The 26,702-nt window shown below is 44.7% G+C and overlaps 2 protein-coding genes across 11 annotated transcripts in view; one reads left to right on the top strand and one right to left on the bottom strand.

Moving 5' to 3' along the window:
* The first annotated feature begins 417 nt into the window (after positions 1 to 417).
* FBXL22 (F-box and leucine rich repeat protein 22) lies at positions 418 to 7,882 on the top strand. Of its 2 annotated transcripts, XR_014785300.1 has the most exons (3): positions 418 to 841; positions 2,300 to 3,168; positions 6,271 to 7,882. XR_014785300.1 is itself a non-coding variant. In XM_084816661.1 (2 exons), the coding sequence occupies exons 1-2, from the start codon at positions 507 to 509 to the stop codon at positions 2,640 to 2,642; spliced, it is 678 nt and encodes a 225-aa protein (XP_084672787.1). In that variant the 5' UTR covers positions 418 to 506; the 3' UTR covers positions 2,643 to 4,411. The 2 variants fall into 2 exon arrangements, 1 of the variants encoding a protein (XP_084672787.1); XM_084816661.1 differs by lacking the exon at positions 6,271 to 7,882 and having other exon boundaries at positions 2,300 to 4,411.
* HERC1 (HECT and RLD domain containing E3 ubiquitin protein ligase family member 1) overlaps positions 4,204 to 26,702 on the bottom strand; it is a 113,735-nt gene continuing 91,236 nt past the window's right edge. For 7 of the 9 annotated variants that reach the window (XM_084816648.1, XM_084816653.1, XM_084816650.1 and 4 more), the window contains exons 57-78: positions 25,869 to 25,983; positions 25,445 to 25,591; positions 25,106 to 25,207; positions 21,946 to 22,119; positions 20,848 to 21,141; positions 18,835 to 18,900; positions 18,630 to 18,755; positions 17,984 to 18,122; positions 17,246 to 17,427; positions 15,884 to 16,039; positions 15,335 to 15,457; positions 14,495 to 14,597; positions 13,685 to 13,854; positions 13,181 to 13,319; positions 12,492 to 12,661; positions 11,246 to 11,415; positions 10,943 to 11,108; positions 9,158 to 9,234; positions 7,751 to 8,003; positions 7,207 to 7,359; positions 6,319 to 6,624; positions 4,204 to 4,852 (exon numbers count right to left, since the gene is read on the bottom strand). In XM_084816648.1, coding sequence (XP_084672774.1) covers positions 4,667 to 4,852; positions 6,319 to 6,624; positions 7,207 to 7,359; positions 7,751 to 8,003; positions 9,158 to 9,234; positions 10,943 to 11,108; positions 11,246 to 11,415; positions 12,492 to 12,661; positions 13,181 to 13,319; positions 13,685 to 13,854; positions 14,495 to 14,597; positions 15,335 to 15,457; positions 15,884 to 16,039; positions 17,246 to 17,427; positions 17,984 to 18,122; positions 18,630 to 18,755; positions 18,835 to 18,900; positions 20,848 to 21,141; positions 21,946 to 22,119; positions 25,106 to 25,207; positions 25,445 to 25,591; positions 25,869 to 25,983 — 3,517 coding nt within the window. In that variant the 3' untranslated portion in view covers positions 4,204 to 4,666. Of the gene's footprint in view, positions 4,853 to 6,318; positions 6,625 to 7,206; positions 7,360 to 7,750; positions 8,004 to 9,157; positions 9,235 to 10,942; positions 11,109 to 11,245; positions 11,416 to 12,491; positions 12,662 to 13,180; positions 13,320 to 13,684; positions 13,855 to 14,494; positions 14,598 to 15,334; positions 15,458 to 15,883; positions 16,040 to 17,245; positions 17,428 to 17,983; positions 18,123 to 18,629; positions 18,756 to 18,834; positions 18,901 to 20,847; positions 21,142 to 21,945; positions 22,120 to 25,105; positions 25,208 to 25,444; positions 25,592 to 25,868; positions 25,984 to 26,702 lie in introns of those variants that run through there. The other 2 variants (XM_084816654.1, XM_084816656.1) reach the window with 2 other exon arrangements.

Genomic DNA, 26,702 nt, shown 5'->3' with positions numbered 1-26,702 from the left:
GCCTATGGTTTCCACCACTGCAGTGTGTGAAGCTCTTCTCCCCCACCCACCTCCCCAGGCCCTCTGTGCGTACACTGCCTGTCGCAAGCCCTTCTCAAAATGCCCCTGCAGGATGTGAACGTTCTTCAGACCCTTTTTTGCCTCACGTGATGGGCGACACCACTAGTTCCCTTCCAGATGGGTGGATGGGGAAGTGCTCTAAACAAGCACAAATCTGCTCCTAAACAACACAAAGAAGCTCAGAAGCAAATCCTTTTAAGGCAAGATTTGATTAAGTTAAGCCATTTTGTTCCTGCTGTAGCTGTTCCAAGGGGAGAAGAAACTGAGGCTGCAGTCAGCCTCCCCTTGATCCTTGCCCTTTTTTGAAACGTCGTTCCCAGCTGTTAACCAAAAATAACCCCCATTCCACACCATATTTGTGCAAGAGACAAGGAGTGACTCGGAAGCAGGTCTGGCCTCTGGTGAGGTTGCTGCGGCATGCTGCTTTCTTTCTGCACTCACAGGCAATGCTCATAACACAGCTGAACTGGGAATGCCTTCTGCACATTTTCTCTTTTCTGGACAAAAACAGCAGGAAGAGTTTAGCCCAGACATGTCAGAGGTTGCTCAGGGTGTTTCAGGACCCCTCGCTGTGGCCTTTGCTGCACTTCCATTCTCCTACAGAACTAACAAAGGATAACTTTGTTCTGGGACCGGCCTTGCGTTACCTCTCCATCTGCTGGCATTCCAGCCAAGTCAAAGTGTGCAATGTTGAGGACTGGATGAAGAGCACCTTACAGAGGGATATCTGCAGCGTACACAGACACATAGTCAATGATTTTTTACTCCAGGTTTGCAACAGGTAAGTTCTTGAGCTGTGAAATTCCTCAAATGGATAGGTTGCATAATAGATAGGACTCACGTTGGCTACAGACAAAGCACTCATGACTATGGATGGCCTTTTGATTCCTCCTAGACTTACCCAGGAGTAAAAGTATTCTTCAGAGTCATGGCATTGTTGTTTAATGCACATCCTAAATTCTCTTAAGACCTTATAGCTTAAAATACAGCAACAGACTTGTAGGAGGGTCCCACAGTTCTGCGTTCCCATGGGATTTCTTTCAACCGCTTTTAAGGTGAAAAATCTGGCATACCAGTTTTCTAAAAGGCAACTTCTGCACTCTTCTAATCCCATGGAATTTCCAACCGCATATGCTATAGCTGCCCTGCCATTCCAAGCATTTTTCAGTTAGAAGTTCCTGCTCCCCAGCTAAAGCGAAGTGGTTTTAGCCACCCTCCTCCCTCTTCCCCATTTCACAGCAGGAAGATTAACTATTTCATTGGCCTGAGCAAAGAGTGAAGACAAAAAACAGGTACAAATAAGTTGTCAGGCAGCACAGCACAGAAAATCTTGATGGTCTTATTTCTGGTGTGGTTAGAGTCTGTATCTTGATGTAACAGTCTTGTGTTTAATGCTTATAATATTCTAAACATGTAGTCCTGGGCAAAGTGGACCAAGAGGGGTACATGCATGAAGCAATTCTCCCAAGGTGAAGGTCCCTCTAACTAGCCTAAAATTCAATCTGTTTACAAGAATCGGGGTAAACATTCTGTCTAAGTTACGTTAGGAAAAGGAACGGCAGTGCAAGGTTATTGCCTCACCTGTGGGAAAAGTTAATGTGAACCATATAAGAGGAGTGCTGTTGGATCAGACCAAAGGTGTGGTCAACCCAATGCCTCTGGAAAGCCCACAAGTAGGACATGAGTGCAATAGCTCTCTCCTGCTCGTTTCCCAGCAACTGGTATTCAGAGATAGTACTGTAGTCATTATGACTAGTAGCCATACAGCTGTGTGGAGGCCACTACTCGGTGGTTGCTGTGCTATCCTCTTAGTTTGCAAGCCAATCTAATATCAAAACATACATGAGTTGAGACTCTTGATGCAGAATGACAACCTTGAATTATCAGCCTCTGTAACTTCCCTGGGCATCATAGCCTGAGAACACCTCCATGGCATCTGTGTGAAAAGCTTTATATCTTAAAATTAGGTTTAATTTATTTCCGCTTTACAGTATTCTTCTGCAAACATTGCTTTATAAAGACCTCCTCTGTGTGTACTGGGCAGCAAGTGATTTGAAGTACCACCTAGTTAGGTTCTTGTGCTTCTTAGGTTCTTGTGCTTCATATGTAGATATGAAATAGAGTTTGGGGCAGCTTTAGTGGCCTGAGGATGGGAGGGAAGAACAAACTTGTTGAGCTGGTCTTTGAGATGGCCTTTGTTCCCAACTCATAAATTAACCTGCAGTGCTTACACTTTCAGGTGTCCAAACTTGCTGTCTTTGACGCTTTCTGGATGTGGCCATGTCACTGATGATTATGTCACATTGCTTCTCAAGAGTTGCTCCTGGCTCAAGACTCTCCAACTAGAAAACTGTGTCCAGATCACTGACCAGACTCTAGAAGCTGTAACCCTCTATGCTGACTCTTTACAAACTCTGCATGTGGACTTTTGCAGAAATGTAACACCAGCTGGTTTGCAGCGAGTCTGCAAAAAGCGTCCATCAATACATCTAAAAGCAGAAAGAAGTGCAAACATGATCCCAGACAAAAAGCCAGGCAGCTGGGTGTCAGAAAGAGCATTCAAGAAACTGCTGTGGCACTAGCCATAAGAACAGTAGCGTATTTTATGTGCCTCTGTTTGCATGTATTTGGAGTGCCATGTCCATGCTTGCATCTATATAGAAGCAGATATGCAAACAGGGTACAGCTATCAGGAAATTCTCCTGTACAAAGTAACTGAAATGTGAGAATGGCAAAGCCCGTCTTGTAAGACCTGGAAGTTTGGCTACTGGGAATGAGCTCTATCAGATTCTGGATGTCCCATTATTGGATGATTTGGAGAGCCAGAGGGTTCTGATCCATTTCCCAAGCTAGTAAGGAATATTTGTGAAAAAGTGCTTTGTTTTCTGAAAAACAGTACATATTGATAAATAAAGGTTACTGAACAAGATCAAGAAGCCACCCTAACAACGTGACAGACAAATCATTTTTCTCTTTATGGAAGCTTCTTTAAGTAATGCTGGAGTTTGGAACATTTACTGAAATCTCAACAGGTGATCATCTCCAAAATACCAAGAACTGGCAAAGGAAATTGTGTATCTCAGCTCACAATGGCGCAGTCTCTATCAGGTGCATTAATTTCTTTTAAGTCATACTATTTTAGTGCAAATGACTAAACTGCAATTATCCAGAACTCTGTTTACATTAGTCGATTCCTACCAACAGAGGCCCATTGACATGTATTGCTTCTTTGAGGGGCCCTCTTAAGTTGTGTAGGGGACGGCAGAGGACGAGATGGCTAGATAGCATCACTGATGCAATGAATATGAACTTGAGCACGCTCCGGGAGAGAGCGCAGGACAGGAAGGCCTGGCGTGCTCTGGTCCATGGGGTCACGAAGAGTCGGACACAACTGAACAACAACAACTTAAGTTGTGATTCCTATTATTGTAGAGGTTTGACGAGCCTTAGTGCAGTCTCTTCCCCCCCTACCCTCCCAACAAGGTTTATCACAAGCAGTGTCTTAACTGTTAACCCATCAGAAAGGGTGAATCATAGAATAGTAGGGCTGGAAGGGGCCTATAAGACCATCGAGTCCAACCCCACACATTTAAGAAATCTCCTTGGATTTCTCAAAGTGCTTTATGTTATGTTTTATGTGCTGGATTTAAGAAGGTTGAACATGCTATGCAGAATTTTGGAAGTTCTAAGTTCTCTAGGCAAAATACCATGGTTTTAATTTAACATTAGCCTTTTTGCAGCTATTCCACACCCCCTAGGTCTGACAGGCATTCCTTTGTACTGCTAGACCCCCATACCCTTACTTGCCAATGCTTTAACCCTTGTGACAAAAGGTTATTAACCAGCTGAATTCTCAGTCTTTCCATATTGCCTACCTGTCTACCTGTGAAGGGTCAAACACAGCTTCTTCCCCTCTATCTTGCTTAGTGGTTCCCAGGTAGGAGCCTTGACCTCCATACCTGGTTTCAGCTATCAGTGTCATCTTAAGATAACAGGGGCAAAGGAGAAAAAAACTAGAAATAATGTGGTGGAAGATTTCTGTAAGAAATAAAACTAATACAATAAACAGAAGAATGAAATGACAAACCACAATTCTAGGTCAGCTCCATTGCAAATGCTGAATAAACTACTGGGAAACGACTATTCAGTTCTTGAATTTGCTTTATTTTCTCTGCATAAGGAACCCTGCACAGGCATTTCAAATTAAAACAAAAATAAATATATGAATATTCATGTAAAACTGTCCTTTCTAATGAACAATTATACACAATGTACAACTCTTCATGTTCACTGGGAGGGCTTATAAATGTACCATTCCCAACAGAAATGCACCGGAAAGGCTCCATGCAAACTTATCAAAAGTGAACAAAAACGGGGGGGGGGGGGGTGTGAAGGGGGAAAAAACCTTACTGATCTCACTTTTTTGTATTTTTGTTTACAGTCACAAAAAAATAAACACATCTAAGTTTTGTTACATTTAGAGTAACTAAAAAGGTGGCCACTGTTTATGTTCCTAAAACATCTATCATTACCATAAAATGGTGTCAACATTGAAATCTGACATGAGCACTATTTGCAAGAAAGGAAGATGATTTTGTCCACAGAGTTAATAATCTGTGTCTGAGCCCTCAGTATTGTCCACATTTCGGGACAGCATGTAATTGTCCATATCTATAGACCTGCAATTGTTGATTGCATAGCGCAAACGCTCGGCCATGATTAGCTGACTGGAGTAGGGTGGGAGCCTCAGTTGAAAGAAGCACGTCTGTGAGGTAGGCAAGCTGTCGTAAGGCTGCAGAGAGAGAGAGAGAGAGAGAGAAGGGCGGGGGCAGGCTGCTGTTAAGAATGCAAAGGACTTCTCAATGAACGCTTCCCGCAGAAAAGCACACTTTCCTGTAGGCATGGGTGAAACAACTAGTCTGTCAGTCTGGAAAGGACTGCATTTTTCCAAGACTTCGCAGAGCAGTCTGAGGAAAAGCTCCATTTCCTGAGAATCCTCCAAAGCTCAGAAAGAAGCTCCATCACCCCTCTTGCCCCCCAGCTTCCCTCCTCCCTACACTTTTCCAAATATAAGAAGTTGCAGGGGAGTGAAATGACAACTAGGACAGTGGGTCCAGCTCTCTACCATGAAGGCTTCTAAGCACACTTTGGATCCCCTCTTGCTGACAAACTCTGGGGACCTTTTAAAAAAACCTGCCTGCTATAAGAATAAAAAGAACTACTCTTCCTTGAGTCCATACTGGCCATGCAGGAACAGATTAAAAGCAGCCCTTTGCCTTAGAGGCTTCCCTCCCAAACCCCTCCCTTTGCAACAGGTAAGGGAGGAGGGAAACAGGCAGCGAAGAGGACTGTTGCCAAGCCATTACAAGCCAAGGGGCAATTCAAAGGGTGTGGGCTTGCCTTTCAATGGTTTGGGGAGTGCTTTGCAGAATGCTTTTCAAAATTCTCCATCCCTAGTTTTCTCTTACATATAACCCTTCTCATTCTATTTTATGAAGAAACCAACATCCCTCTGTAGCACTGCTCTAGTCACCTCACAGGATAGAAGAGATGTTTTTAATACGATTGTTGCTGTCATGCCCACACTTGCTCCTCCCTTGCCACTCTTGCACAGATCTATTATCACGCCTTTCACCAACAGCACACTCCCCTCTCCAGTGGCCTCTCACCCTAAATCCTACTCACAGTAAATGTTCAACTCGCCCTCCCCCCACACACCCCATGCATCTCTTCCTTCCCCAATGGTTCCCCAAACTAGAAAATAGGATGAAGAGATCCCATGGGCTGGATAGGGCTCTGCCACTATAAAAGAGCTGCCCTTCTCTGGGGGCTAATGTGGGGGTGGGGGGCTTATCTGCCCCTTATCTTCCTGTGCTGGCTCTTTTCCACTGGTGGAAATTGCTGAGCAAGAATATTAGTGGTGTAACCACATTTAATGGCCTCTTCCTGCACAGAAGAGTTCCTTCATACACTTCATTTTTCGGTGTATCCTTGGGGCTTGTTTCAAGCTCAGGCTAGAGAATCTTCATCTAGAGGGGGGTCTTCACCTCCTCCACCGCACAGGCACTGGCAGCACAGGATAAGCATGAACACGAGCATTCCACATGAGCAAGAACAGAGTGGCATATTTTCCCAGATCTATGTATAAGACACCTTGTGTTTCAGTTCTCAATGATACGTTTTCTTTTTACTGCTGGCTTCTATCGTCAGATTAATGACACAGGACAGCAATCAAGAAGAGAAGAACTGGCACCTTACCCTATCGACCTTCATTATTTGGAAACGCTGAGAGATATCTGCTGTGTTGGCCGGCAGGCGAGATCTTCCCGACACGAATCTCATGAAAAGGACTCGCTCCTCGTTTGAAAACTCTTCTAGAGTGTGCCAGAACCACTGAACTAGCTGGTGCTGCTCATCGACCTCTCTGTACCGTACAACCTTCTTGAGGACGTCCACAGAAATTTCTGGCATACCGCAGACCATTTGCTCCAACTGCTTAGCAGTCAGAAGGGACAGCAAGGGCACAGGGACAATCCATGACATCCCTTCTCGCACTGCAGCCACCTGCAACTCCAAGAGAGGGATTTCTGTGTGATCACACGCGTGCATCTGCCTGGCAGCAACAGTTAAAACTATCGTCAAGATGCATCCAGGTCAGAGATGGGGAACCTTTTAATAAGTCTGATAGCGGTGCAAGGGAGGCATTTTCAGGAGGGCGGAGAGACAATGTGCAGGGGGCCACATGCCAGCTGTGGGGTCTCCCCAGCAGGCAGTCCCTGAAGCACTTGCTTGGAGGTGATTTGGCCCCTGGGCAGAAAGAGGCTCCCCACTGCTGATCTAGACGTTAGGCAGCTTGACTGGACATTTTGCGAGGGGGAATGTAAGTAGCGATTGCACTTTAGAAGGAAGTGGGCTCAAGCAACGTGTGATCCTAAGCACAAATGACATCTATGCTGGTGCCAAGAGTCCTTAAGCCAGACCTGGCCCCTGCAACAGCCAGTGGTCTACATAGATAAAACAACAAAATAAAGGTTTCAAATAAAAAAGATTCACACAGCTCAAGAAAATGGAGCATTCAAAGTAAACTCAAGTTCATCTTTATAATTAAATCAATCAACCCCACACGAATACATTTGGGATTCTTACCTGACGGTCCATTTCATGGAGTCTGTACTCAATGGCCCTTTCCACATATTCCTTTCGGTTTGAAAAGGTGAGTGGGATGCTGTTCCCACCAGGGATTATGGGAACCATTTTTCCATCAGCACTTTGGCCAACAAAAGAATCTAGAGGAATCATCTAGCAGGGAAAATAATGGTTTAGCCTTGCGACTGTGGCAAGCTTTAAGAAGCAAGATACCTCACCTGTACTGGATCACCACCATTTCAATACTATGGATGTGCTGGTATGCACTTCATCACAGAGTTCAACTACACATTTCTTGCTTTTCCAATCAGATGTTCTATCATCAGACTAAGTCTCTACCTCACAAATACCACCCTAATTGGCAAGGTCCCTGGAGCACCTTTATTTAAATCAACATCACATCCAGAAGGGAGGTTCAATCTGCAGGCCACAAAACTGTGGCCCTGGAAGCAAAGTCATGGCAGCATCTAGTATGCACCTTCTGACTGCAGGAGAGGGAGGAATCCACTGAAATAGTGTGGCGGAGACTGGCTGCTTAGCTTACCTCATGGAAATTCTCTTCTGTTATCCCACTGTCTTCAATGTGAAGAATGCTGTTCAGGGTTTGCACATAGAGAAGATCCACCTCTTCCAGGTCTTCCAGGGTGAGTGGGATACAGCAGAGCTGCTTCCAGACCATGGGAGCCAAATGAAGATCCAAAGGCTTCTTTGTACGAATGGCCACACCCATCAGAATGCCCAGAAACTTGAACTGCATCAGATGTTCATCTAAGTAGGCTGAAGGGTTGAAGAGGAACCTTGAAAGATACCAAGACACAGGAGTGAAATCAACACAGAGGCTTCAATACAATTGCTACCCAAAGACCCCACCAACCCACCAAGGCTCAGCAGAACTGGCTGCAACACGGTGCCCAGAGATATAGGGCACCCACTCAAATCCCTGAGGGTGTCATAGACCAACCTGTCTGGTGAATTCTTCTACGTAGAGGTTAAAACCCCAACACAAACCCCCTAAAACCTACAAAACTGTTCTGATTCTCTCTGTAACCATCCATCATGTATATATACGCCTTTGAATTTGGCAAAACAATTCACATAACCCTTTTTAACACGATGACGCTGGCCAGAGTTGACTCATTCTGTTGTCCTGGCACGCTGAAGTGATCATGTGAATGCCTCGACACTTGCCCAAATGGCAACTGCACCCGCCCTGAGAAGAAAGCTTTCAAAAGCTGGATAAAGGGGGCACGGTGGAGCGATCCAATGTGCGGCAGCATTCACAAGAGTAGTCACCTTATGAAAAACATAGGCATGCGACACGAGTCTAAATGGTTATGCTCCATGATGAAGCCAGTGATCGTGTGCATGTAGAAAACAGGATGACTTTTGAAGGCATTTTACTGTGTTTTCTTCTAGTGTGAGTGTGCTGTTTAAGAGATGGAGGAACTGCCTCTTCTGGTTCAGTGATTGGTAATTTTCATATGAAACATTTTCTGAAGAGGAGCTCCGATGAACTTGAAGAAAGCTTTATCCCAAATGAACACAGCTGCCTATGGACAAGATGTAGGTCTGATCCCTATGAGCCGGTCTACAATGTAAAAGCGAATGGAGGTTATCTGATGGTGGGCTGTGAAAATATAAGCAGAGTGGCAGCTGGGAGAAAATATGACTCAGAAACTGTCTGTGATGTGTATATATGCCCTTGATTTCACAAAACAATTTGCATAACCATTTTTAACATGGTGAAGCCATCAAGAATTGATGCGTTCTGTTGTCCTGGCATACTGAGCTGACAAATTTGTTGTGAGTCACTGACTTGCCTTTTATATCCCTGAAGCAAAAACTGTACTCAAGATGATTTCACTAAACTCAAAGGCTCATTTCAATTAGACCTACCTTTATCTCAGCGCTCACTAGTGGCCTTTCAAGAAGGAAATGCCTTGAAGCCTACCTGTCTCTGTTGTAGCCCACTTCAGCTGTTGCGTTTGGGGAAGGAATTAGGAGGTCAACCGCCCCCGTTTCAAGTTCCTTATAAATTAAGAAGAGAACAGTTCACCTGTTATCTAACACGCTAAAGCAAGAAAACAATTACATTTTCATATAATCTCGGTATTACAGAGCTACACAAATTCACTTGGGCGGGGAGGGATTTGGGAGCCCACTCTGCTGCCTTTAATAGTCTCTAATGTTTACTACCTGACTTTGCCTCATGGGAGGCCCACTCATGAAAATTATATTTATATTTATACCCCACCCTTTTCCCAATACTGGGACTCAAGGCAGCTTTACAACATTAAAACTTATACAATTAAAACCTATAAATATAAATATAAATACAAGTGTACAAAAATTAAAAATATAATTAAACCACCAATGTTAAAATTGTAAAAATATCAACACATTAAAAGACAACAACAAAAATAGTATCCATCTGTCATATTTTCACAGGTCCAGACTAGTTATCCCCAAAGGCCTGCTGGAACAAAAAAGTTTTTATATGCCTACAAAAGCGTATCAAGTAGGGTGCCACTCTCGCCTCCCTGGGAAGGGAGTTCCAGAGCCTTGGGGCAGCCACCGAAGAGGCCCTCTCCCGCGTTCCCACCAGGTGAGCCTTTGATGGTGGCAGGACGGCGAGAAAGGTTGAATTCTAGCCTATTTTGTTGCTCTCAGGCTCTGGGATGAACATGGCAGCAAGTCTCCACACCAAATGAACAGTTGCTAAGATCTGGAGCTTCTAAAACCTGCCTCATTTGAAAGAACCAGACAAGAGGACAGGAGCCACAGATGAGTGAGCCTTATCTGCCTCCTAGCAGAGGCTCCATACAGAGGCAGGCAAGGAGACAGAGACAGAAGAGCTAAGCAATGCTTAATACTTCAGTGCAAAATACTTTTGCTCTTCCGTAGTCGAGATTATTACGGGTTGGCTCCATTCAGTCCCATGGTAAATGATGATGATGATATTATATTTATTTATATCCCACCTTTTTCCCAATACTGGGACTAAATGATCTAATGGAAAACACTCCTTTTATTAACTATTTATATGTATGTAAAAACTACTAGTATGCAAACTTATATAATAATGTTTTATACCTTATTTCACACATTTCACAGCCATAACTACAGAAGTGCTTTGATTATTATCTCATGTTCCAGTAATCAGTAAGCCTATTTTCCCACAAACCATGTTCCACATTCCATACAGCAAGGGTGCAGGACCCCCAGCCCATGGAGTCCTGCGCCACCTCTGGGGACCCCCTCAGCCTGGCCCCCTCCACAAACCCCACCCTATCAGGGTTGTGGAGAATTCCGGGAGAGGAATCTCCACTGTGATCTCCCACCACAGACAAGAGCAGGGATTCCCATGCGGTGCCACAGGTGTGGCTTCCCTGACCAGGAAAGCCCCCATGTAGCAAAGCCTCTGACAGAGGCACAAGGGGGACTCAGCTGGCTCAGCTTGGCTGCACGTGGGGCCTCCCTAATCGGGAAAGTCCCAGTGCAGCAAAACCTGGCCCAAGCGCTGGAGGGAAGACCCAGATCTTCAGCCATGGAGCAAATGGGGACAGGTGGGCGTGGCCACACCCACATGACATCATACAGCCCATGGAGGGCAGGGGGGTCATCAGCCCCCCACCCAATTTTGGTTCTGTACCATTGCTGTACAGGATAGAATTTTCAGCAGGCCAAAGATACACAAACTAAAGCAATAAAAAGCATACATCTGAAAATCAAATACCTGGCACATTTCTGTAATGGTGTCATCAAAGACGCCCCCGGCATCATCAGCACCTTCTCCAACTAATTTCACTTTCCAGGCACGAGAGGGTAGGCGAAGGTCCGAAGCATTTAGCTTCACAACTTGTCTTGCAATTTGAACAAAAATAGGCTTACATTTCCGACCTCTTTGGAAAGAGAGAAGAAAATGTCAACCACAAATATAACAAATGATGTTGCAGAACATACAGTTATACTCTTACAATTCCAGAAAGTGGTTCACATAGTTCACTGGTTGCCCCTGGAACAGTCTGAAAATACTGACCTGGTTGATATCCTTTTGACTGTTATCTGCGGCCCATAGTTCTTCCCCTGAACCATGGTTTTCCCTATGGAGCGAACCATGGGGAGGGTGTAGACTCTTGGTGCCAGCAGCGGCCTCAGCTGTCCTTGGACAATCCCCCAGGTTCCAGCATTGTAATGGGATGTGCTGTTCTGTAAGAAAAAGAGGAGCAACGCTGGAGGCCAACATGCCCCGCAGGCCCACTGCCAGCTCCCCTCCCTCCTCCTGAGGAGGCAGCTCTGACAGCTGGCCCATGGCTGGTGTCACCCTGCTTGCTTGTCTCCTCTCCTCAACAGCCTAAGAGCTGCTCCTGAAACGGCAACCGCTGTAGGGTTGGAATAGGCAACATTGTGCTTGCGGGCACCAATGTACCCTCAGACACCTTCCTTGGTGCCCACCAGTTTTTGTTTCTCCGAATTTTTATTTAAAAAATATTTTGATGCTCTTATTGGCAGCTGGGATTGCTTCAAAGCAAAGTGGGAGCCTCTAGCTGCCGCCCTTGTGATTTCCCATTAACACCTCTGGGCAGGCTACTTCTCTGTTGTGACTAGCCAGGGCAGCCATTTCATCTTCTGCCCAGGACAGTTTCTCAAATGTCCGAATGTGCCTGTGGGCCCATACGGGTTGCCTTCCCCTGCTGTAGGGGTTGGCTCAGCAAGGGCATCCCCTCCCCAAATGCTTGCAAATGAAAGGCTGGCTTCTCCCTTCACACAGCTTAGCCTCCTCGGCCCAGCTGGTTGCAAAAATGAACTGAGTCCATCTTCTCGTATGGCACGATGCAAGCCGCCCCTGAGAGTGGGCAGGCCAGCCTTCCTTGACAAGAGTCCTGGGGCTGGGGATGCCATTCCATTTGACCTCCCCGTCCCTGGTCGCCCCATCAGACGTATGGAGATCTCTCTAGAAATGGGCAGGTGCAGCTTGTTATCACAGTCCCCCTTTCCGTTTACACAGAGTTATGGCAGGTAAAGGTCCTCAAGATTCAAGACTTGGTTTTGCTAATCCCTAGGCAGGTCGTGGACAGGAGTGGGACTGGCACAAAACACAACCATGTACCTGCACAGCCTCCCAGGCGCTTCGACAGGGTTTGAGAGCTGCCCAGTGGGTTGCTCCTCGCTTGGAGAGAAACTAGCTTCGTAGAGCATTGCTCTGCACAAGAGATCATGAAGTGTGGGGGCAGGCAAAGATATCAAATGCACCTATGACAGGGTCATACGTTGAGGAATGTTACCTGGTTATTGGGACTGAGATTCAGCAACCTCCATGAAGAGTACATGAGGTCAGAAAAATGGTAGAGCAGCCTGAGCCTTGCTCTGACGGTGTGGATGCTCACTTCCTTCAGCGCGCTGTACTGCGGTGGAACGGCATCCGGTAAGCCAAGCTGTAAAGGCACTGACACGCCTGCCAAGGGAAGCGTGGAAATTAAGAGATGGGAGATTCGATCCTGCCGGCATCCAAGGCCTTATGCACAGAACCGTTTCTGACATAATAACATGTCAATATTTCACTGCGGATGGGAAAGCATAAAAGTAGCCATGAATGGTAAGTGAGAGCATTTTGTGACCAAACTTGACTCTGGTTTATTATTCACGCGCATAATGGTTGTGTGAACTGGTGCTGTTCCATCCTGCTCCACACCAGCTGCTGCTACCATCACCATGACTTACCAGAGATGGAACTAGGACTGCAGACGTTATACGATTAACGACAGAGACCACTGCTGCTAGCAAGTTGGTGATCTGGGTCAATATCAAACGTCTGAGGAATTTTAGAGGGAAAAGATGGAGGGCTCATATCAATTCTGCTTTGGCACCTTGTTGGGACTGACAGAGCCAGTTTCTGGCACGGCAGGACCACGACGAAAGCAGCCGCCAACCATCAGGCTAGCAGGGGACTCTAATCCCCAACACTCTTCTTTACCTGGAGCTCGTGGGGGAACAGGTGGAGCCGTCCACGCAGCACTGTGGCATCGCCCTGCTGAAATCTGTCGGACAGTCTTGCCTTGCAGGAAAGTAATTAGAGTTGGCTCTCGAACATGGTTGGTGTGGCCCAATCCAAGCTAGAAATTGGTAAGGGATTCAAGAAGAATGACTGTGTGACTGGGATGCACGCAAACCAGAGTCAAATTCATTACTGGACACTATCAAGTTCTGGACTGTGGGGGTCAGGGAGATACTGCATTTATCTGAATGTGTCTCCTGGTTGAGGCATTACATTGTGTGCTTAGTGACAGGTGGAGGACACAAAGGCTCACTCATGTAAGACCCGCTCCCAACCACACCACATGGAAAAGTTTGGGAATAAAGTGCGGGCAATAATCTAAAAATGCCCAGAGGTTAACTGAAGACTCCATTCCATTTCCCTCTTTTCACATAAATGGGGAGGAAAAGCTGGTGGCTGAAATCACACCCATCTCATACATACCTGACCTTCTGAGTTGCTACCCCAGGCGTATACATCCCCAGAGGAGGACAGAGCGAGGGTGTGCTCTGCTCCGACAGCTACATCTTCAATGAAAACTCCCGACAAAGCTGGAACTTGCTGTGGGCGATTGTGGTTGCGGGCTCTGCCTTCCGGCAAGCCAATCAGCCGGTCTGCAGTAAGGCGTGAGATCCAGTTGTGTCATCAGAAACAAGAGAAACTTCAAAGGACTAGAACAAGGGCAGGGAACACAATGCCTGCGGAGGCTGTGTGTGGAGCCTGCCACTGGCACCCTGCCCACCCCCACCTCCACAGAACTGATTGTGCTGGGCAACGGCGCATGAGAACAACCCATTCCCCCACCCCATTTGCGCTCAACCTAAAAGTGATCTTCAGAGGCAGAATGTGTTTCATAAACGGAGCTGGTTTAACGAACTCCACGTTGTTTCATTCCGAGGTTCAAATCTGAATGAGTTGGGTCCAGGTTTAGACGCATGTAACTGGGCAGGTGGAAGCAGACTACTCCACCACCTTCTGCTCATGGCAGCCCCTGCAGCTCCCTGCAAACGCTACTCCTGGATGGGCTGAACCATGTTGCAGGGGCACGGAGGGTCCTAAAAAATCAGAAGAGGCGCCTTCTGTGAGTAGAGCCTTTCCCCTGGTGAAAGGCAGACTCTGGATCCAGCCCCTGGAAAAGCAGCTAAAGCCTTGGTGACTCCTTCAGCACAACATCTCCTTCACGTATTATGGACTACATTTGCTCTAAACTTCACGGAAAGTCTGCAGTATTGAAGAAGTTCCAGCTAAGCTTACCTTGCCCAAATGTATACACATGCCCATCTTTTGTCAATGCAACTGAAAACTGGGTTCCACAGGCAACCTTTTTGATTCCAATTCCACAAAGAATATCTACTTTCTATGAAAAGGATGGAAAAGGCTAAATATTACCACCCCATAAAGACAAGTTCACAATTAAAACACACACAATAAACAGATGGCTGGTACTTTTAAAGCAGTTGTATTACAATTAGATGCAATTCAGTAAATATTAATTCATTTTAAAATGTCAGTGTAATAAAAGCATATCCTTCTACTCAATGGGAATAGCACTGCTTTGAATGCAAAAGCGATTCATTTGCACAGCTCTCTTCCCATCTACGAACATGATGAAGAGCAGTACTTTGGTGTTATTTCTATTTATGCCATTACTGCGGTGCATAACTCTGCAATGGCAGAGAGCCTCAGATGCTGGACTTTATTTTATGGCTATGCAATGAACAACTCAATGATGCTGCAAATATAAACCATCATTAACCATCACATTTTAGCCCTCGGTAGTCTTATATGCAGATTAAACGCTGAGCATGTGATTCTAAGTCGTTAGATTGGATTTGTCAACCCAATTGTAAATGTTTAGAAGTAAGCCCTACTAAATACAATGTGATTTACTTCTAAGTAAACATGCATGGGACCAGGATGTTAAGATACATTCGCTCAGGTCAACTTCCCACTTTTAGGTCCAAGGCAGATAAGTGTTAGACAGCAAGTTGTATCACTATAACAATAGGCAAGAGAACATACCATTGATAGTAAAGGGGAAAATCAGAAAATACACTGAGATGTTATGGGAGACATTATGCAGGGGGTGCTAACCTGTGGTGAGGATTTTGCGGTTGAGTTTCCCAAGCCCAGCTTCCCATAGTCACCATCACCAAAGGCCCAAACCATTGCGCCATCTGTGGACACAACTATGGTGTGGTTTAGCCCACAAGCAACCTAGTTCGGAAAAGTAACGTTTAATTAGATTTTTGCCCCAAACAAAAACACACAAGTCTCAAACAGCTTCTACTTGATACATCAAAATTCCTTCTGGGCATGCAGTTCGGCAGATCCAGGCCTCAAAACTGCCTTGTATACATAGGTGGATGTGGAGTGCTGGGCTACAGTGGGGGTTGTTTGTTTGTGGGCCAGGACATTTTTGTAATACTTGTCCATACCTGTGCCTTAGAATACAAAACATGCAAAATATTCAATGTAATCTGCCAGGACCACCAGCCCCCTTTGAAATCCCATTTGGAATTGAGAAGGAGATATGCGAGAGGTCTTGACAATTCCACGTAGTTTCAATGGTGTTTGGAGGAGACATTTCTGGGAGACTGGGGCCCAGCATGCAAGAGCGCAATTATATGAACCAGGCCAGACCTCTCCAATCTGATAGCCCTCTAGTGCCGTCACTCTTTCAGGAAGCTTCTTGTTGGACGTGTTTCCTAGTCCCAGTCGACCATAGTCACCGTTTCCAAATGTGAACAGTTTGCCATCTGCAGTCACCACTGCTGAATGTTTGAAGCCACAAGACATCTGGGAAATAAAATCAGAGCAAATCACTATTGTGAAGGCTGTTTTTACAAATCTTGTTTAGATTCAGGGTTTAACACAGCATATAGGACACACGGCCTGGATGCTGCAAGAAAGGAAGATGATTTGAGTTGTGGCCTTGATTTCTCCAGTACATTCTTTGTAGCAATCTTCACCTGTAAAACCTTTTCTCAGATTTTAGAAAACTTTTCTCCACTTACTGACCCAAACCTTTGGAGAATGATTCACCTGCTGTGCTAGGGATACATTTTTCACTTCCAGGATTAAAATTTTAGCTTTCAGTCTATCTCATACAGTTCTGCTGTTGTGGGAAAGGCCGTAGCTCAGGAGTAGAGCACCTGATTTACACGCAGAAGGTCCCACGTTCGATCCCTAGCATCTTCAGGCAGGGCCGGGAACGCCCTCTCTGGCTGAAACTCTGGAGAGCCCTTGCTGCCGGTCGGAGCAGACAATACCAGCCTAGACAGACACAGAGTCTGATTCTGCATCAGGTCCCTACGTTTCCAACCACGCTGGAAGTACTCAATGCCCAGGGGGTCAGCCGATTAGCTTCAACAGCAGGCAGTAACGTCATGGACTCGTAGCGGAACTGGGTACTATGCCAGAGAGGAGGCTGCTGCCCAAAACAGCAGCCCAGTGTCCAGTTCTCCCACTTATCCCCACCCCACCATTTAGTTTGAATATTTATAGGCTGCTTTTCAGCAACAAAAATTCCCAAAAGCAGTTTACACAGTACAAGGTGGCTTACAAACATGTTTGTACAAAGTCGCCTGTATTCTCGGTGGGGTGGGGGTGTGTGGCTAAGTTTTCCTATGCCCATCTTCTGCCCTAGTACAAAGAAGCAGATGCCCTCATCCTGTGCCTGGTGTTTTAAGCACAGCGAACATGTTGTGCATTTGTCTGTCTCTAATCCCCTTGAGTGGCTGCCACTGAAAGAGAAACTGCAAAGACAACTGTGCCTAAGCATTATTGGGGAGATGGGGAAGACGGGGCTACTGTTTTTAGTGGCTGTCCCATGGGGAGGATAATACCTAGTCTACCCTTGGCTAGGTAAAAAGGAACTTCATCGCATTACCCAACCGTCCTAAATTCAGATTAAAGACTCCATCGATGCCTGTAAGAGGCTACTAAGTTGATGTGGCATCTAATCTACATGAAATATATGAAGAAATAAATTTCGCCTTAAACCTGCACCACTTCTTCTCCTTGCAAAGCCTCTATCTGTCTCGGTCGGCGTTGCCGGTCACTGTTTCCATGGCCCAGTTTGCCATAATCTCCATCCCCCCAGCTGAAAACTTCGCCACTCTCTGTCAAAGCCATGGAATGCCCATCAGATCCACAAGATGTCACCAGCTGGGTCACAACGAAACCTTCAGTAAAAGCAGAATAAGGAGCAGAATCATTCCAAAGGATAAGTAGCTCATTAGCCAAATGTCTGATAAAGTTACAAGCTAGAGTACTACAGGTGGAACTCTTTTTACATATACAGCAGTGTAGTGCAGCAGCTAAAAGGCATGAGCTGTGAGCCCAGGCAACCCGCCCTCTCAGGATCAGCTGCTACTCTGTAATATGAGGATACCTACTACTAGCCTACAGAGCTGTTGTCCTGTGGCTATCAACACTATCCATAGGTTTACTTGATCTTCTGCTCTGGGAAGAGATTTTAGGAATATCACTAATTAAACTACATAAAGCGTCCCAACAAACATAACAAAATCAATTTGTCAAATATAGGAAGCTGATAGAAAGTGCTTGGTGGTGGTGTTAATTAAACCTATACGTTGTGAGAGAGCAGATCGCTGCATATTTAGCTCCTGATATGAAACCTGATGCCAAACAAAAAACGAAACCATCTCATTCCATTAAAAACAATGGGCGATGGATTATGCCTAAAATTCAACTGCAGTATATATGTTTTCTTTTTACCTTGCAGTGCTGAAATAACAGTGAGCACATGAAGATCATCTGAGTTTCCTTGTCCCAACCGACCATAACTCCCTTCACCACACGCCAAAACCGTTCCATTAGCTTGAATCACAAATGTACAGTTTTGGCCACAAATTACCTATGTAATTAAAGGGAAAATTAAAACACTTAATTTAAAAACAAAAACAACAAAGGTCTTACAACCAGCAAAGAGGCATGAACACAAAATACAGCAAGCTTGGCCTGTTCCTAACTTGCACATTGACCATTAAATATGTAAGGAGGCTTATGATAACCACAGAATCATGGAGTTGCAAGGGTCCTTAGAGATCATGTAGTCCAACCCCCTGCTTAAACCTTCAGGCTCTGCAATGCAGGATGCTGCTACAGCATCCTGCCAGATGGCCTCCCAGCCTCTGCTTAAATAACCTCCAGCCTCGAAATATGTGAAAATATGAGGTACAGAAATCCAGACACATACCTCTTTCTATTTGTTGCCTACAATTATGAAATACTACCCAAGGTGGTTTGTATGATTAATGGTTTGACTTCCAAACGTTCCTGCTGTTGAATCAAACTGTCACCAACAACAGCTTTGGTCAGTCAGTTATGGACAGAGAGATAAGGAAAGCCTTCATGTTGTTACCTGCTGAGCTTGCGAGAATGACGACGCTGAGATGGGCACCATGACGTTTCTCCCGGCCTCTGCTAGCTGCCCATGCCTCCCGGCTCCCCACAGATACACGTCACATTTTCCACCAAGGTGCCAGTCCTAAGAATCGGCACAAGAGGATTTTCAGAATGGGGCTTCGGCACTGGACAGTTTTAAATCCACCATCCACTTTACTAACCTCAGGCCGTGATGTTGCCCAGGACATAATCTGCTCATCCATCCCATTGATCCATTTGCCATTATCCTACAAAATACGGAGTAAGTCTATCAGGGCCAAACCCAGAAATGGCGCAGTCTCCTCCTAGGACCCTTCTGCTCTCTGAGCACCTGTTTCTATGTGTTTCAAAACCCTATAGAACAGCTACTCTCAAACCGGGTTCCAACCCACTGGGGGACTGCAATATATTCCTGGGCGGGTTGCAATTTGAGGGGCTTTTCCCACGTGCCAGAAGCAGAAACCTAAGAGCAGCACACCAACACTTGCGGAGCCCCTGCGCATCACGCTCAGCTGCGGGAGGCAAGCACATGAGGCAGTGGGGAGGCAAGACCTGCAGCAGCAGCATGAGCACGCCCCCTGCCAGCTGCATTTTGCACTGGCCAAGGCAGCTGCTCATCTTGGACAGGGCAGAGGTGCCAGTTTCTAGACCCACGCCATGCATGCTCACTCAGATGTTACCCCACTTCTGTTCAATAGGGCTCCCCTAACCCTAACCCTAACATAACAGCCGCATCCTTCTCAGAGGCTTCTCTACACAGCATCTTTTCAACTGTGTTAATTTGCTTAATCTGAACTGTGAACTGCATTGATCTGTCAACCCTGAACAATGTTGACTGGCCAAATCTGAACGATGATCTTGTGACCCATTGAATTAGGAGCCATATATCATGCTTAAATAATATTCAAATGCATACTGCCTATATATAACTATATTAACATTTAACATTAAAAATAAAATATAAAATTTGTTCACTGTTAACTATGGATGTGATATTTGTTTTCTGATGCAGAGGGGGAAAGTTGGGCTTATTTGGAATTAGTTTACAAGTGGTTTCAGTAATTTTCAGGCAAGTCCCATTTCAAGAAGCACTGCTACAGAACTTGATCTCTGATGGGGAGGGAAGGAGAACTTCTGTGAATCCACCATCACTTGCTTTTATATTCCATCATCCTTCCAAGAAACTCAGGGTGGTGTGTTGAGGGCTTTCCCCCCTTTTATCCTCAAACAGCCCTGTGAGGTAGGCTTGGCTGAGACTCAGTGAATGACCCAGGGTCGCTCAGTCAGCTTGCAGAATCCCTGCTTTACAGCTTATGTAACTGGACAATGGGAAGTGATTCTGGGTCACTCATCCCTCAGAGACCGGTATGAGACAGCCTCAAAGCTAGTGAGACACAGTGGTTAGAAGGAATGCATGATGGCTAATGTAGCAGAGAGCTAGAAGTGAGAGCTAGAAGGTTGCCAGTACAAATTTCACTTCAGTCATGAACATGCTAGGTTAAGGCAAGCCCATTTGGGCTGGACTGGACGATTCTTCTGCTCCAATCCAGTCCATCACAAAGAAGGGAATGAGAGCATGCTTGCCCCACCTTCAATATCTCCACATGTCCACATGGGCAGAACATTCAATTATGGTAAAATCATACAGCTGATTCCCCAGGAAAAAAATCCAGTAATCACCCGTGCAATTCTGGCCTAATGCACGCAGGCTGTATCTGAACATTCTGTCCCTGCAGGAATGTGTGGAAAGCTGGAAGCAATATTTCGCTCCCCTCTCCATGTAAAGGGTCAGTTCAAAGGAGATGTTTCATCCAATCTCTGCCCACACCTCTCAAATTGTCAGCCTCACATCTGCAACAGGGGGATAATACTGACCTACCTTACAGGGGTGTTTTAAGCATTCCAGTATATGAAATACTTTGACAATGCAAAAGTATTATTATTATTATTACTTTTAATAAGAAAACATGGGTTATTAGATGGATTAAAAATATAAAACATAAATCAATATTATGTCCTAAGAGTAAGCTGGGCTTTGTGTTGATAGTAACATGAAAAATGGTTCCCTGGCTGGGAGAGGGAGAATAAGCAGTTGTTTTCTTTTATGATTCGGGACCCCTTAAACAAAACCACCCCATCCCCAAGTGCTGGTTCCTATAGGCTCTTCTGTGGTAACACCACACAGCGCATTTTACCATAAGGAGGGCAAGTTCGTCCTCTGGCACAGGCTCCAGGTCTGGGACTGTAAAGGATTCTGGGAAGGTGGCTCCCTTGGCCAGAGCTTCAGCAGCTTTGATTGTAGTTGAGAAGCATTCCAGCCAGGCCCATTCCATAGGATTCCAGGTCAACGGATCTGGGAGGCAGGTCTGGTGATGAGGTGGGACTGGCGGGTTGCACAGGAGTTGATCCAGATGAAGCCCCACTGCAAGCGAGGCCAAGCACTGCATGTACGGACTGTGAACCAGCTGGTCTCCACAGACCACGTAGGGCTGGGAGAGAGAAAAGCCAACATTCACTGTTTAAGTGTACACACAAGGTCACAGATCCAAACAAACTGGTAACCCTTGGCTTTCTGCTACTACCTCAATCCAGAATGTACTTATTTGGAAGTTCTGTTAATTGTGTGAAGGGTGCTAATGTCTCTTAAACAGTTTAAGTAAACTTGTGTGTTCTCATTTCTGAGCCTAACAGTGAACAGAGATGCCCTCAAAGTTCACTGAGTTCTTGGGGGACGGACGGACCCAAATTGATATGACTAATAAAGCTCCCCCATGCTCCCCAGTCCCTCAATTTTTTCTGAATACCTTCCTAGTAAAAAGGTCCAAGTGGAAAGGACTGAAAGAACGGCATATTAATTTAACCTAAGATGACCTTTTACATTGATCAGGGCAAGAGGTCTAACTTTTGTTAGCTTAACTAAACTATGGTAACCATGGCAGTTAAACCTGACAGCAAATTCTTTCTGTATCAAACGCTTATACAGAAGCAAGTTACTTGGCTAAAAAGCAACAATAAACTGGCGAAATACTTTGCTTATATCCCAGTAATGCCAGAGATGATAAATTTCATAGGCTTTCTCTTCTTAAATAGAGACTGGAGAACCAGGAGTAGTATGATAAATAAGACAGATATCTATGACAGTATGAGAGATAAAACCATGCTAGATAAATCTAGAAACAAGCATTTCTGCAAAGATCTTATGTTAAAAACATGTTAACTACGTACTGTGCAGAGTTCAACAGCACTTTACAGCTATCTAGTCTTAACAGGTGACCTTATCCAAGTTCTCTCACCTTTTCATAAGCATATTGTTCCTGAAGCATTATGGGCAGACGTTCTAGGAAAGCTCTCATGCAAGGGGCCGTGTTTAATCCAATAATACCCTGTTGTTTCAAAGCTGTCCTACATGTTGCAAGGACATGGTTGGAAGAAATCCATTCGGATGTGCAATTCACCACCAGCACGTCCTGATTAAAAATTTAAAAATGCCCAATTCAGAAAAGTATGAAGAAAAATGCAAACTTTTAATAATAGCTTGTTTACTGTTTACTGACTTTTGCAAACATAGATATATATGAGCTATACATAAATGCACCTGCTCTCGTTTATTGTTAACAACTTGTGCACCCATACTGGCTGCTTACAGTGCAAGTTGTGAGGGTTTCCTCTTCTTTTTTTCCTTCTTTATTTTGAATGTATTAAGAAGATTAAATAGCAGAGTCTTATAGGACCTTAAAGACTAACCAATTGTTTTGTGGCAGACACTTTTATGGACTAGAGCCCAGATGCATGAAGTGTTAGTCTTGAACAGCACAATCTACTCAGATGCCTGCTCAGACATAAGTCCCACTGAATTCAGTGGGACTTACTTCCAAATAAATTGATACACGTTTGCAACCTAAATCTATTAATCTTTAAAATGCCAGAACAAGAGCGCTGCTTTTGTTTCAACCAAGCAACATAGGTGACCTTCTGATATTTGTCATTAAGGAGACTGTTCTATATTGTGATTTAATGATGCTCAAATGTATCAATCATCTATTAATGCAAAATACGTTAACAAAAATATGTAAAACATTGTGTTGCGAGCACAAGAAAACTATGTTAATACTTCCAATTGCATTCACTCCATCGTTCATTAGAAACTAAAGGCAAACAGTTTGAATTCTTTTTCTAAACAATAATTGCCATTTATGTAGGAAATAAATGCTCTTGGTAAAGTTCTATATGAGTAACTGACCACTGCTGGTTCTGCAAAATTCTAGGAACTGAGATTTTCAAGTTTCAGGAGAAAAAAATCCTCACTGATTTGCAAAGCTGCACAGAAACCCAAAAAGGAGTTGTAAGGATGTTCTGGAGAACAGCAGCAGTGATGCTACAGCCACGATGCACGTTCTGGGCAAGTGGCTTGTTAGATCCAGCGTGGATCTAAAAATGCCACGTGAGAAGTCTGAGAGCAGCTGGCCCCACTTACAAGTACACTGCCAATATTTCCTCTATAAATCCTCTATCAGATGACAGCTTAGAAACGAGGTTAGTTAAGAATATGACCCAAGTGTATAAATGCCACCACCAGCATTTATACACTTCTGGCTATGAAGACACAACACTACTTGGTCTGCGATCCAATGCAGCGATCCAATGCAGCAATCCAAGTGTGAGAGCACTTTGTGGAACTCTCCTTTGTGGAACGCTCCCCCTCAAAGAAGCTCACTTGGCATCTACCTGATGGCCTTTCCCGCACCAGGTAAAGATCTTCTTGTTCTCCCAGGTATTTAAATAACTGTTTTAGTGCTTTTAGTACTCTGTTCTGCTGCTGGTCTTTGTTTGGTTTTGTTGGGCGAATTTGCATGTCACGCTAAGCCACTCTAAGAATAAGCCACAGTGGGTAGGTGGCTTGTCCATTACTCCCAACAGACCATCACCCACTAGCTGTGACTTGTTTCTCCCTCAGTCCCTCTCAGTTCTCCAGGCCACTGCCAGCACCTATCCCAGGGGCCTTTGTGAGAGAAATCCTCGTTTCCTACATCAGCACACTTTCTGCAACTGGTCTGCTGGGGTTGTCAGCTCACGAGGGAAACTCCTTTCCCCCACATCAGATCACCAAAGGGATTCATGTTTCTAAGTGCTTATTTTTTATTTTATGGGTCTTGCGCAAGTGCGCAGGACAGCAACACCGCCTGTCTGCTACTGAGTCCAGCAAAGCCTGTTGTCAATGTCCTTCTCAAATCAATCCTTCACTTCTGTGCTTCCTGAGCTAAACTACCCACCCACCCCACCGCGTAAGATTGCAAAAAGGAAATAATTTTCTGAGTCTTTATGAACCCAGGAATGGGTTCGCAATTGTTATTTTTTGGGGTCTCGTGCAACTGCACAAGACCACCTGTCTGCTATTTAGCCAAACATACTAACAGCCCCAACTCTCCTGCAGCCACCAGCTGCTTTCAGCTCCACCCACCCACCGTGCTTCGTGCTTGTCACTTTCCTCTACTGGTCTCCATTGCTAGCTGTCAGATGTACATGAAGATTACAGGGCAGTGATTGGGACTGCTAAACATATGCGAATTTCAAGGCAGAACAGGGACTGAGAGGGTAAAGATGTGCAGAATTCAATGCAGACAAGTGAAGCAGATCACTAAAAATATGCAAATTTCATGGCAGAGCATTAAAATGGAGGGGGAAATTGTGCAAATCTCAAGGCCCTAAAACTGAGGGGGAAATTACACAAAATTCCTAGCAACAGACATTCACTCCTGCACACTTGCACAGGATCAGAAATATTTTTTTTCCCATCTGGGACACTCTCCAGTGTCTTTTCTTCAAGATTTCTATGAATTTTTTTTAAAAAATCCATACTGAGGCAGAGGGTGCTGAGAAGGGATGAGGGAGAATGATGGCAGCACTAGCAATATCGTGAGGAACAGCAGGGTTTCTTTTTGCTGCTCTTGTCGGCAGATCTCTAGCCATTCCTGACAACCCATGATAAAATCACCCTGCCAGGTTGTGACGTCATGACAAGCCACCCTAAGTAGCCCTACTACAAGCCATGGGTTCTCAGGGTGGCTTGTTTGAGAAAAACAACCCGGGACGGAAAGAACACTCTGGGTTAGGATGTCACACTAAACTACCCATGATAACAACCCACCATGGCTTAGCATGATGTGTGAACCCAGTCATTATGTTGTAGTGGTTTTATTCTTTGCTGCTCATTTTATCTTGGTTTATTTTGCACTGTTTTTATTTTTTGTTTTAATGTTTATAGCGCATTGTTTTAATTGACTGTATACCACCTAGAGAACTTCGATTATTGGGTGGTTTAAAAGTACAATAAATAAAAATAAATGAGTAGAAATTCAAACAAAGGTTACACATGCTAAACGTGGGCTAGACCATGCCCACAGTGGAGAGGAGACAGACATGTAAGACTTTTTATTCAGACAAAATGAATAATACCTTTGATCTACTAGAACAAGCAGCTACTCCAACCTCAGGGATCCATACAGTAGTCTGAATAGCTCCAGAACCTATCACAACACTCTGTAAAACAGAGCCATCCTAAAAAGAAAGCATAAACCCACAAAAGCTGATTTAAGGACATGTAGTTGTATCCCCATGATCAATAAAATTAGCATTTTTCAACCCAACACCAATTTATTTTAAATTATTTCCTGATCTTTAGACTGGGCGCAAACTTACATGCCAAAGTAGAAACATTATAAGAGCAAATGTATTTGAAAGAATTACTGGAATTAGGCTTTGCTTCAGTTTCCTTACACACCCATGTTTGCTTACCCGTAGAGACCAGATGTTCATAAGCCCACCAAGTCCACCGGACACTAAGGTCAGTCCATCAGAACTGAAGGCCACCGTCCGAACGGGCGTAATGTGCCCTTTCAGTTGATAAATGCACTTGGTTTCTGCTAGTTTCCTGAATGCATCCTGGAAATTAAATTTCATTCTCAGGGTATCTTATCGATTAAGAAAAATGTCAAACACTTTTACTACAACTATGTGACATAACAGGAGCTAACCTTGTCCTCTATAACCTCCCCGCACAATATACATACACACTCAAATACTTGGAAATGTGGCAGCTTCTTCAACTAATGTGCATTATTCAGCCTTCCCCAGCCTGATGCTCTCCAGATATGTTGGACTACAACTCCCATCAAGAGGCTGGAGCCTTTCCTTCCCTCTTGCCACCAGCTATCTTTACCTTGCCGTTGGCTTCCTCATCCCACCATCCTTCAGAACAATTTAGACTGGACTGCAGTAAGACCAGCTCATCTTGTGGAACAGTCCAAACGCAAAGCAACCCATTCTGGCATCCTCTAAACAAAAGTTAAGAAAAGCTGTACTGAAAAGCTACAATACACCAGTCAACAAAGTAGAGCATATAGGGTAACATGCAATCTATCACTTTTCCTTTAAAAAGTGTTTCTTTTTTCTTTTTTTAATCACTAGAAATCACCCAGGCCAATGATCTTTCCAACTGTATTCTCAGCATTTTGTCAATGCCATACAGGTAGCAGGTAGGAGTCAATAGCAGAGGGAACTCCCTCCTTCCACCTGGTGTCCAAGTGAGGGGCACCACAGATGATGGGTTCTTCCTGCTGCTATTGTAGAAACATGGCACAGCTATTGGCAGAAGACTGTGAAACTATGCACTTTGTGTCCAACATTATGATAGCATGTCTCAATTCTTTTACTTCTCATTTAGTGGAAAGTATGCAGAATCATTTGGATAAAAAATATATACAGCGGCGATAGGGAGTTCACATTTTTATGTTTAAGCAATAGTCATTTTTAAAATAAGCAAAAACAGAAAAATGTCCCAGAAATCCATGAAAAGGCACATTTGTGTGTTGATGTTGAGACAACCTGGTGGCAGTCATTCATGTTCTGGTAACCTCCAGGTTGGACTACTGCAATGTGTGGATTTGGGGCTATTTCTGAAGATGATTCACAGAAACTTCAGTTAGTTCAAAACAGAGCTGCTAGGCTACTAACTGGGACTGGCTGATATGATCACGTGATGCCAGTGTTTCGT

This window comes from Heloderma suspectum, chromosome 11 (assembly GCF_057233095.1).
Source record: "Heloderma suspectum isolate Gila_16-S chromosome 11, 16-S_ref, whole genome shotgun sequence".
NCBI classification, from domain to species: Eukaryota; Metazoa; Chordata; class Lepidosauria; order Squamata; family Helodermatidae; genus Heloderma; species Heloderma suspectum.
This window is presented reverse-complemented; position numbering and strand designations above follow the sequence as displayed.

What these genes read in the sequence shown, in the direction of transcription:
- FBXL22 (XM_084816661.1), top strand. Translation starts at nt 507, where the DNA reads ATGCTCATAACACAGCTGAACTGGGAATGCCTTCTGCACATTTTCTCT. An exon ending in TTACTCCAGGTTTGCAACAG is followed by an intron (nt 842 to 2,299) that starts GTAAGTTCTTGA and finishes TTACACTTTCAG; the next exon opens with GTGTCCAAACTTGCTGTCTT.